This window comes from Myxine glutinosa, chromosome 10 (genome assembly GCF_964187855.1).
Source record: "Myxine glutinosa chromosome 10, kmMyxGlut1.1, whole genome shotgun sequence".
Lineage (NCBI taxonomy): Eukaryota > Metazoa > Chordata > Myxini > Myxiniformes > Myxinidae > Myxine > Myxine glutinosa.
This window is the reverse complement of record NC_136270.1, coordinates 10,621,632-10,633,951: the sequence shown is the minus strand read 5'-3', so window position 1 is coordinate 10,633,951 and position 12,320 is coordinate 10,621,632. Positions and strand designations below refer to the sequence as shown.

The 12,320-nt window shown below is 39.3% G+C and overlaps 1 protein-coding gene across 3 annotated transcripts in view; it reads right to left on the bottom strand.

The window, feature by feature from the left end:
- Positions 1–1,325: 1,325 nt before the first annotated feature.
- Positions 1,326–12,320, bottom strand: part of LOC137434244 (RNA-binding motif, single-stranded-interacting protein 3) — a 561,728-nt gene continuing 550,733 nt past the window's right edge. For 2 of the 3 annotated variants that reach the window (XM_068127062.2, XM_068127064.2), the window contains 2 exons: positions 9,218–9,306; positions 1,326–4,146 (listed from right to left, as the gene is read on the bottom strand). In XM_068127062.2, coding sequence (XP_067983163.1) covers positions 9,229–9,306 — 78 coding nt within the window. In that variant the 3' untranslated portion in view covers positions 1,326–4,146; positions 9,218–9,228. The remainder of the gene's footprint in view (positions 4,147–9,217; positions 9,307–12,320) is intronic. The other variant, XM_068127063.2, reaches the window with a different exon arrangement.

The following is a 12,320-nucleotide window of genomic DNA, read 5'->3' as shown; positions in this document are numbered from 1 at the left end:
AAGGACACCATAGCTGTCCCATAGACCTTGCTCATATTATGTGTGGGGCAAAGTGGCTGGGAGAGATTGTGACCTCATGGTTTAATTATAAAAGCCATGCAAGTGTAGGGCAAACTTGCACAGTTCTGACACCTTTGCAAGGATTCTCTAGATGTCGGACAATCAGGAGGTAACGAGTTCTTAACCTCGAGTATCTGAAAAGGAACTCTGATTGTCTGTACGTCTATTTGTATTGCAAGTTCCTCAGATGAGTACACCATTCTTCCCATATTTCAAAAGATCTCCCTCCCGCCATACTGCAAAACCCTTTGGTATTACACATGACGTATTATGTAAACCTGTTTGCGTTTCCGGGTAGGCGGAGTCAGTTGCTCGATGATGCCCAGCAGCCAAAGGCTTGCGTGCTCGGTCACTGTTGTTTGAATAAACTCAGATGTTCATCTCTGCCTCCTTGAACTTTTAACAGATGAGTACACCATTCTTCCCATATTTCAAAAGATCTTCCTCCCACCGTGGATATACTCTTAGACAAGCGTTTTCCCTTCAAAGTAAGGGAAGCTTGCATTGTGGCATGTGGAAATGGGTTTCGGAAAGGTGGCTCTTCTAGCAGGTTTTTACCTGGGTGAGAAGCATTTGCTCTCTTAATATCAACTGCCTGCCAGGCATTCAGCGTTTCCTGATAAAAATAAAGCAATAGGTCACTGGCAAGGTTTTGGGAGGTGATCGTGAATATGCACCTTTTATACCCTAGACTCCTATAGGTATAACGGGTGCACTCCACTATGTGTGCACGCTATGCACACTATGGACTATGAAGTAGGTGCACCTGCACCAGAAGTGGCAGCAGCAACTTTAGCCCATATGCTAATTCATAGGCATGATTTGTAAATAATTATACACCATGAAAAACAAACGTTCCAAAATCACGTTTTTTTTTTTTTTTTTTGTTTTTTTTTTTGTATACAAGATCGAGGCTCGTTATTTACAAACGTTATTTACAAAAGAACACTCACTCTTCACCAAAAACAATAGGATCTTTAAGTATATTAGAGATTATGCCACAGTTGGCTGTGACTATTCACACGGGCGTGCCGCATGCCATGGCTAGGTCTGAACATAAAAAAAGCACCAAGTCTAAAAGAAAGTGAAAATAAAATAACCAAATGAACCAACATAGTTCAGATAACCAAAGTAAAACATCAATATAAAAGAAACCGGAGGAGGATGAAGAGTAATGTTGTTGAGGAGTAGCAAAAAGTGTGGTGTAGTAGTCGTAGTACTGTATATGAGTGAATGATCTTCTAAGATAACACGATATGAACGAATGATCTTCCAAGATTTTTATTCCAAAAAATTCTCAACTTTCGACTTTTCAATAACCTACTGTACAGACGTGCACTATTGATACCACTTAAATGCAGAAAGGAGACAATGTGTTTCAACAGCATGAATGCAAAACGACAAATATCTACCTGGCCAATTCCCGGCACGGATTAAACGGAAAGAATACAAAATAAGAAAACCTCTGTTGCTTATATAGAATCTTTACTAACCATCTGTACAAAAGTTCTCCGTTCATAAATTATTTCTTCTTTTTATTTTAATGCTTATAGACACATATGGGAAAAACGCATTGCAATGTTATCAGTACTCTTGTTACCTACCATTTATCTTTTTCTTTAAAAAGTTGTTTTCCGCTTTGAAACAAGCAGTGTCCATTAGTTTTTAGCAGCCAACAACCAAATCCTCACCCATTAAACCGTTTTTCTTCATGAGCGATAGGGTTACCATGTGAATTTCTACCAAAACATTACACAAGTTTCTCAAAAGAACATCAGATTTACTTTGAAATGGAAACAATTTGTAGTTGTATAAAAGTGGTGTCTGAAACCAGATTGGCTGATTGTCACAGTCAGGCAGACACATAACATACGCAAACGCAACCTGAGGTAGATAAATGAGGAACTGGCTTGGCAATTTGGGGATATTTTTAAAGTAACAGCGAAAAACAATGTTGGTGTTATCCAAAATTCCGTTTCCCTTTTTTGAAGCTTGTGATTGAATGGGGGGAAAAATGAATGAAATAATCATCAATTAGATCATATTGTTGTACAAGAGAAATTCAAGTATTCTGCTATTAACTGGAATGAGGAGGTTGTAGGAAATGTAAAAATTGGAAGTCTCATGATTAAGCAATATTAAAGGCGTAATGTGGTTGGCAGGGTTTGTAATATACTGAAATATTACGATGTAATACCTGGAACTCCTCAAAGTTACGAAAGTTAAATTGGGGAAATTATGTTCGTGTAGTTAGTACTCACTGCAAAGAGGCGATGTTTTACATGTTTCATTGATAGGAAATGAATTCGCACATCTTTGGTTGTACTCAAATACAATAACCTCCCAATTAAGTTGATGCATAACGCAAGCAATGTTACAACACACACACACACGTTGCAATGCTTTGTTTTCTCTGTTCACGCTCGATGGGATCATCAGATCATATGAGTATTACATCCTTGCTTTTCATTATCACTTTTGGTTCATGATTCGATGAGTTTTCTGGAACTGGGATATTGAAATGTTTCTGCAGATGTGCCAGTGGATTACTCAACCTACTTTGTTGTGCCTTTTGCATGCACGCACACACACACACACACACACACACACACACACACACACACACACACACACACACCTCCAAGTGCTTTGACAGCTGAAAACATAACAAACCAACTCTGATTTTAGACTGATAAAAACTGCTGTGATAAAAGTTCAGGATCTTCAGAAAACGTCGAGTGAAATAAATGCTTCTTGTGTTCAAGAGCCGGAAGAAAAAGCACTCAGAAGCCTCGGGCCAGCCAAGGGCTCACTGACAATCATCACGGGTTAACTACATGTGGAAATGTCCAACAACAATCAAAACAACCTTTTAGCTGGCACGAGAACCTTTGGTCACAGGGAACAACTTGAACATCCAGGCCAGAATTCCTGTAATATGTTTAAAGAAAATTTAGCCCGTGCACAAATTTATCACAAAATTTATCACACGTGTCTGCTCAAGCTAGATTTGATCTGTGCCAAAAATTATTCAGTGTCCTAATATTAGGTTGTATCTAGATAACCTGTTGTTGGTTTTAAAGAGACTCAGACAGACTAAAATCTTCACAAATTCATGACAACACGGAAATTGCAAAACACTGATATGAAAATGAAGTTTGGGAAATTGGTGTCGAGTATGTACATTTTTCTGGCCATTTAGTTAACACTTGAACCTTTCTTTAAAATAAAAAAACCTTTACCTCGGGATAAATCCCAAACAACGTTTGTAGACTTCTTCAGAAAAGTATCTCGTCACATCTTTCTTACGATTTATAAAAAAGCCTTCACCGTCATAGATCAATTTTAACAATATCAGCTCATCAGTTGGGACAATTACCTTACAACAATAACATTGCACACATTACTTTCGTGAAAGACGTTTGCGCAAAAAAGTTCGCAATAGCCAAAGAGTAGCAACACTTCTTGCAGCTTAATCAAAAAACAGAAATTAGCCTCAATATAAATTCTATCGTTTTAAATAACGATAATCAATAGATAAAAATTAAGGCCAGTGAAAAGGGAAGCAACTTTAATTTCCTATGGAAAACTCCAAAACAATCTAAAATGTTACCAAAGAAGCAAGAAGGGAATCCTCTTCACATTCCTAGTCTTCATATCCGCTACAAGCAAATAAGAAGATTAAATGAAAATAAAACATTAAATAATCGACAGAAAAAAAAAACAAGCACTAATTAAACTCTCTTTGTACACAAGACACTTCATCTTAAGCACTCGTTCCAATGGCAAGGCAAACCATATTTTGCTTGTTCTGTTGAAACTTAAGTTAGAACATTTTTTTTCTTCAAAAATAATTCTTCCATAGCAAAATAAAGGAATCTGATTGATTATTATAGCAATCAGATGAATTATTAAAGATTTTCCAAATAAATGCATACCAAAAATAGCACTCATAGGTAACTATTCAACAAAGGAAATGCTTTTCCATATCTAACTTGTGCAAAACAGATGTCGTTGCCTTCTTCGTGAAAAGTTGGAGAGAAAAACTTGAATCCAGACACCATGCATTCAGGTTTCAAAATTTGCCTGGAAGATAAGAGCATGTTTTCTTTTTAAATCATCAAAGATTATGCTACAAAAAAACTTAAACATTGCAGATCATGAACAAAAAAAGAGATCACAGAATTACAATTTTGATATCAATTCAGCTAAATTATATGGAACTGAATTGTTGAAGGATGCAAAGAGGGACGGTATACCAGCTCTAGGGCAAGTGATGATGTCAGGGGCTGACAGAGGTATGTATGTGCATAACTTGGCATAATTGTGATGTTAAATTCCCAATAAAATATTTTCATGGCCTTCAACTTAATAGCAGGATGTTGTATTCAGCAAATCAAATGATTTGATATGTTCAAAGTCTGGGGACTGTTATATTGTCATAGTTAGTTAAAAATAATTGGATTACCAAGATCCAATTACAAACAATTACAATTACAACAATTTGTGTGTTGGAAAAATTTGGAAACAATTGGAAAACAATTTGGAACAAACAATTTGGAAAAAACAATTACAAATGGCCTATTTTCTATACTATTGATCTCCGATATGACTTCTAGTTCTGTCCGTATTGGAGAGGTTGGGAAGTGAAAATTCCCAGTTGGAGAGAGAGAGAGTTAGAGACCCATTATTAAATTCATGGAGGTTGATCGGTTAAGATATGCTATTCTTTCATGAATCAATTGTGCTTAACATCCCTGTTTCAATAAAAATCAATGTTCTCAGAACATTGCATTAAAGATGATGTCCCGGCAAGGAAAAAAAAACAAAAAAGTGAGAATAAGGTCAACATTACATTTATTTTTTGTTTTACCTCTCATCCTTCGGCTTCAATGAAAAATTTTGATCATTGAAGCAGCAGCTGAAACTTCAGTCATTTTTCCCACTAATGTATGTGGATGGTGAAGGCAGCCATTTCTTCTCCATGATTAGCCAAAGCAAAGAAAGACACGTTTCAAAGCAAATCATTGTCAATAGCTTGCTGTCTCCAAGGAAATGCCCAGGAAATTTGACGTTGTAGTTGCTTCTTGGGCTGGCAGGATAGTTTAGAAAGATGTGTACTCGCCTTTTAGCTCTGCAGCCTGGGTTTGAATTTTGACCCAGCTATAAACTGTTACGCTGATATTTTGCATGCAGGGCAATGCATCAATGTGTGCGCAGTCCCTCGGATGGACGTTAAACTGGGTATCCCATCTGATAGCATTAGTTTGTTTGTATGTTTATCCTCCTTGAGCTGTTAGGCACATAAGGCTGTCAAGGTAGGTTCAATGGCTAGACAGAATCGTAGCTGGGTCACCACTTGGACAAACAATACTCAACAGAGTGCATGAATTTGGAATTTGGCAAGGATACCGGTGATAGTTCGCCTACTCTTTGCGAATGATACTGCTGAATGGAGACAGGACACACACTTTGATTATTCAATTGATTATTATGATTTTTAAAATGGAGATTACACATCTCCAAGCCATCCTGCCAGCCACTGACATTCGGGATTTTCTTCATGATGTAATCTGCTCCAGCATGCTTGGCATGCATATGCAGAAACCCCCTATCGGGGGTCATCAGGGCAGCCAAATGTTTATCGTGTGTGTGAGACGAGGATTGTCAGCTAAAATGTCTCACAAAGTTTATAAAAGAAGCCAAAGTACTTGGAAATGGTGTGAGGTGAAGAAAGGAGTGTGCCTCTGCACAACAAAAGAGTTGGAGAACTTTCCGAACTTGCTGCAAAAGCTGATAGCTTGCAGCTCCCCACACTGCAAACTCCAGAGGCCGCGTGGATCAGTTGCAAACCTGAAGGTTAATAGAGGGGTGCGCTCTATCTAAACCTTTGATCATCGCTGCCAGTGAGTGGACTTTGAACCTTATGGGATTACCTTATGTGATAATTGCCGGTGTTGTCATTTATTTAATGGAGTCTGCAATCAGAAAGAAGAAGCCTTCATTCCTAACATTCAGCAGACTTCCCAGAGGGAGGCACTATATCTGGTTTGGTTGCTTCTTAACACCGATGGTAAGGTCATATCTGGGGCTTGTCAATGCACAGGATAAGTTTAAAATGATGATATTTATTGGTTGTGGAGCTACAACATAAATTATACTACATTTTTGCATCTTTTGATAAAAGGAGAAGCATGTGTGTGTATGTGTGTGCTTGTGATATATATATATATATATATATATATATATATATATATATATATATATATATATATATATACATACAGACTTGGCATTTAATATGGAATATTTTTTTTGTGGGGATGAACTAACTTTTCAAGATGTCTTAGAACCAAAAGTTCATTGGAATTATGTTGAAATTATTCTAGATTTTGTTTATGTGACCTTTAAAAGAAACAAACACAACATTTGACATTTCGAAACAAATAAATTGATCCTTGAAAGTGATGTAAACTGATATCGAACTCAATTCATGGACAGTACTGTGTTAAACTTCTGTACGTTTTCCAGAAGTATCTCTTTATTTTGCACATTAGCCAAATTTTTTTTTACCAAAAACAAAAGTTAAATTACGACTGGGATTACGGATAGTAAAATTACAGTTCAGTACTTCGTGTAACCACCACAAACATTCAGGAGAGCACGTATACGTTGAGGCATGCTGTTCACGAGATTTGCCAAGGTTTGAACAGGAATCGCTTGCCATGCAGTGACAATAGCCTGCTGCAATTCACGCACAGAGGTCAGCTGCTGGTCCAAGTGGTCGATTTGACTCGTTAATTCTGCCCACAAGTTCTCTATCGGATTCATATCCGGGGACATGGCAGGCCACTCCATATGCTCTACACCACGGTCAGCAAGAAAGTGTTGGATCATGCAAGCACGATGAGGCCGTGCATTGTCATCTTGGAAGACAAAGTTTCCTCAAAAGGCTGCACGAGCAAATGGAAGCAATATTTCTTCCAGAATGGCCCTGTACTTGAACTGGTTCAGGTTTCCATTCAGAACAACCAGGTCAGTTTTGCCCCCTGCATGAAAAGCAGCCCAAACGGTCACCCCACCACCTCCAGCTTGGACTCTTGGCACTATACAATCTTTGTTGTAGGCTTCATGCACTTGTCTGCGCACTCGGACGCGGCCATCTTGACGATAACCAGAAATCTAGACTCGCCACTGAAGATCACGTGATTCCAGTGTCCTGGCTGCCATTGACGGTGCTGTCTGGCCCACTGCAATCGGCGCTGGCGGTGTTGTCTGGTCAGGCGTGGCTTTCTCAGGAGACGCCTGGCACAATAGCCTGCTTGAACCAGTCGTTGGTTGACTAGCCTTCTGGATACAGGCACATTTGTCAGTTGCTGCCACTCAGCCCTAAGCCGATTAGCTGATTTGGTACGGCCATTGCGGACTAACCGGTGCAGCTGGCGATCATCCCTCCTTGTGGTTCTGTGGGGACGTCCTGGCCTCGGTATTGGAGTAGGGACACCCCTCTGAGCATTTCGTTTCAGGATCTTTGACACCTGACCTTGAGTGATGCCATACTGCCAAGCAATAGCACGCTGTTTCATGCCGTAATTTCGTAAAGCCACCACTCCATGACAAACAGCATTGTCGAGTTGATGGACCATCTCCAGAGGAAGCGGCAATAACTTTTGGAGACGTGCAGCAGTTGTTTTCCACTAATACAGAACGCAACAACCCTTGTATACCCAACTGTGAAGCCAATCATCAAATGCACCTGTCCGTACATTTTGCCACGCCACCTGTGATATAATCCTGTTGTTGACTTCTTGCTGCGACAGACAATCAGTAACATGGTTCTTTTAAGAAATAAATCACCAAAGTGTAAAAGAAACTCACCAGATTGATATACTGAGTTAAGAAAGTAAACCCAAGTCAAGAAAAAAAAAATATTCCATATTAAATGCCAAGTCTGTATAATGTGTGTGTGTATGTATATATATTGTATGCTATATTTGTGGTGATTATGACATATTTTCAGTGCTTATAAAAGGTTACGTCAAGGAGATGGAATATATATATATGTATATATGTATATATATATATATATATATATATACAAACATATCTTCACTGTTGTGCTATTGCTGACTGAAAGGTGTGAAAACATTTTGCTACCTCGGAGACATGCTGAATGGAGAAGGTGGATCAGATTCGGAAACAGTTGGTAGTGAGATGTGCATGGAAGAAGTTTCCGGAACTGAGTGGCGTGCTGATGAGGAGGGGAGTGTCGTTGAAGCTGAAGGGAAAGGTGTATGCTGCATGTGTGAGAAGTGTCATGATTTATGGGAGCGAGACATGGGTAATGAACGTAGAGCAGCAACGAAGGCTGGAAAGGGTGGAAATGCGAATGGTTCGGTGGATGTGCGGAGTATCGTTGAGAGAGAGGAAGACAAATGATGAATTGCGAAAGATGATGGGAATAGAGCCTGTGATTGATGCTGTGAAGAGGAACAGGTTGAGATGGTTTGGTCATGGTTGAGGAAGGATGAAAGTGACTGGTTGAGAAGAGTGATGGAAATGAATGTCGAAGGAAGTAGAGGATGGGGAAGACCGAGAAAGACTTGGCTAAAGATGGTGGAAGAAGAAATGCGGGCAAGGGGGTTAACAAGGAGAGATGCAGAAAATAGGGCAAAATGGAGAAGATTGTCATGGGGACCGCAAGGCTAACCCCCGCTCTAGCAGGGAAAATGGCCTTAAAATGCCTGTTGTTGTTGTTGTTGCTATTGCTGACTGCTATCTCCACACGTGGGTGGGTTCAGGAGATGGAACGGAGACCTTCCCAGTCTCAAAGTATCTAGCTCCGTTAGTGTGTGTGTGTGTGTGTGTGTGTGTGTGTGTGTGTGTGTGTGTGTGTGTGTGTGTGTGTGTGTTTAAATACAAGGATGCTGAGTGAAAAATAATATCAGCATCAGACGTAGGTGCTCTCAATTTTTGAAAATGGAATTTTGTTTTAAGTTGTGCTGCTTGTGCAAGTACTTCTAATGCAGTGAATTATGTTAGGCAGTAACCTGTCAGGCAATAAATAGGACACAATAATGACTTTTAGCCACTAATTTTGATATTCATTGGACCATCCACTTCACTCTTGAGCAAAATGGCAACCATTTTCCCTCACCTCACTTATTCTCACTTGCCCTGCTGGTAGTGGTAGGCAGTATGTTCTGATGGTGTTTCAACAGACACTGTCTGCTGTGACTGCTGCTCCTGCCATGCAGACATGCCGCAGACAGAAAACTACATATTGTGCTTTCGACATACAGCAACATAAAGCTCAAGAGACGCTGTGTTGCATATATATAATGTGTGTGTGTGTGTGTGTGTGTGTGTGTGTGTGTGTGTGTGTGTGTGTGTGTGTGTGTGTGTGTGCGTGTGTGTGTGTTTGTATCATGTTAGAAGATGCACTGGTGATAGATAATTGCGTCTTTACAAACAAACAACTGTTTCTCTGGACTGCAGAGCAAAACTAGAAAGCATCTGAAAATGCATTGCTCGTCCGCATCCGCTTTGTATTTGGACGTCTTCTTCTTCCGTATTATAAACAATGAAAACAGCTAAAACAAGAAAAAGCAATCGGAGATTGCAGACCCTCGCCAGGACGTGTTTTTCGTGTTTTAAAGGCTTTTGTGTTGAAACAAATATGGCGGCCGAACCACGTGACTGACGTCATTTTTTTCCCCATCACCAACTTATCCAAAGATGACGCTCAAGAAATTTCATCTTGATCGGATGAATTTTTCTACTCGTCGAATTATGACATCATAATGGAGTCATATGTCATATGTCATATGATGAATATGATGAATGAATATGATGAATGAATATGATGAATGAATATGATGAATGTCATATGATGTCATATGACATCATATGACATCTATGACATCATCATTACATATGTTATTCCCCATTGAGAGTTCTTTACAATGAGCCATGTAAAATGTTCATGTGCAGTGCTTTCGGAGATGTAGAGGTGCAAAGTTTTTCGGTTTTTCCAAGATGGTGCCCATACTAAGTGACCTATGACGTCATGATTATCATGAAAAAATTCGAAAGGAGGAGCTGCACCTATGGTGAAAATTTCCTGTCAATCGGACCAACAGTTGCAAAGAAAAAAAATTCATCTTGATCGAATGAAGTTTTGTACTAGTCGAATTATGACGTCATAATGGAGGCACCTATGACATCAACATTAACATATGTTATTCCCCATGGAGAGCTCTTTACAATGAGCCATGCCTCAATTTTTTCGATGCATCGCTTTAGGAGATAGAGGTGCAATTTTTTCCGGTTTTTCAAGGTGGCGCCCATAACATGTGACCTATGACGTCACAATTGTAATTATAAAATTGTACAGGAGGAGCTGCACCTATGGTGAAAATTTCTTGTCAATCGGACAAACGGATGCAGAGAAAATCATATTTATTCTGCGCAGACAAACAAACAGACGGACAAACAGACTCAAATGCAATACCCTCTTCTCTGGCGATGGTAAAAAATACAAAAGATTGATGATTTTAAGCAACCTTGACCTTTTGACTTCAAAAGCAATAGGCCTCAGTGACCCAATGTGCAAATCCTGCTCAAATTTCAAGTCAATCAGATGGAAATTGATAATTTTGTGACCTTGACCTTGATAGAACACAGTTTGCACTCTGAATTGGTCCATATTGCATCACTGACATTGATATGACTGACATATTGATTTTTTATGCACCTTTGACCTTGTGAACTACAAAAAACAACAATCTGCCTTAGGCTTTTCAGTGACCCAATATTCAGTGACCAATGCAGTGACCCAATATGCAAATTCTTAAAATTTCAGGTAAATTGGATAGAAATTGGTGATTTTGTGTGATGTTGACCTTTTGACCAAGTAATAAATTTGTCTTTTCCATATTCTTATTATAAAGCTTTGCTACCCCATGGGAGCAAAGCGAAAAGTGGGGTTAAGGAATCGGTTGCATACGTACGTGTCTGCATTTTGTTAAGAGCGTGCTTCGAAAAAAGTTAAACGGAGGAAATTGAATCTTTACCACATGTTACATGACCACTTGATATAGCGCATATTACTTGAATGACGCCCGCCCCTCACAACTTACATGGTGTATTAAACAAAGCCTAATACGCAGAGATAAAAACAGAAGAGTTGGCTCACACCAAGTCCTTCTCAAGACTGAGCGGGGTAAGTGTTCTAGGAATATCATATCATTGAAAACTTGATGACAAAAGCTCAAATTACGGCCCGGACAGACAGACACACACACAGAAGAGATTGCAAATCCATGTCTCCCCACGGGGAAACGGGATAACTAAAAACTTTCCTTTCATGCAACATTCAGATTTTATTAGATATGCAGTAAAGGAAAATTTAATTAATGGAATTAACTGCTTTGTTATGAAAAGATTATAGATCATATGTTTGGAAATTATAATTCTGCATCCAACATTATCCAACTAATCACTCATTCACTCATATAATTCTGCATCATGAAGCTACTCCTCCGACCCCATCCCCTCCATCCATGGGTGAAACCCTGCCTAGCAAAATGGAGGGATGTGATGAGGCTGACGATGAGTTGAATGATGACACAACGTCGTAGCCGTCCGACATAGATGACTCTATTAGTGAGTGCGGGAGCATAAAGGAAGATACTTCCCAAGTCTCCCATGCTGATATCAAACTCTTTCTTAAATATACTTTTCGTAAAAGAAATGTAGTCATTCAAACCTTCTTTCCAGAATTAGCACAATTCATACAAACTGCTAAGATGATCATCAAATGCCCGGATGATTCCAACTTTAGCCAGTCCCAACGCCACCGGTTAAAGAAATGTGTGCACAAAGCTAAGTGTGAGTTGCTGGCAAAACAATGAATTGGACGACATTACAGCTTCTTATACACATCATCCTCATGAGCTTCAAAATCTGTAGTTTAAACATAAATGGTGGATGCAGCACTATCCGTAAAATTCAAGTACGAGACTTTTTATTAAATAAAAAGGTTGACATAGCCCTTCTACAGGAAACCCGTGCAAATGACCGTTGTGTTGCAGAATGGTCTAAACTTTTCCCTGGTGTTTCTTTCTTTAGTAATAGTGGTTCCCGAAAAGGAGGCATTGCAATAATCCTTAGCCCTTCCTTTTCCCCCTCATCAATTGTTTATACTGAATTACAGAAATGATTTTCCGCATCCTGAGAATTCTCATACCTTGGCGAGT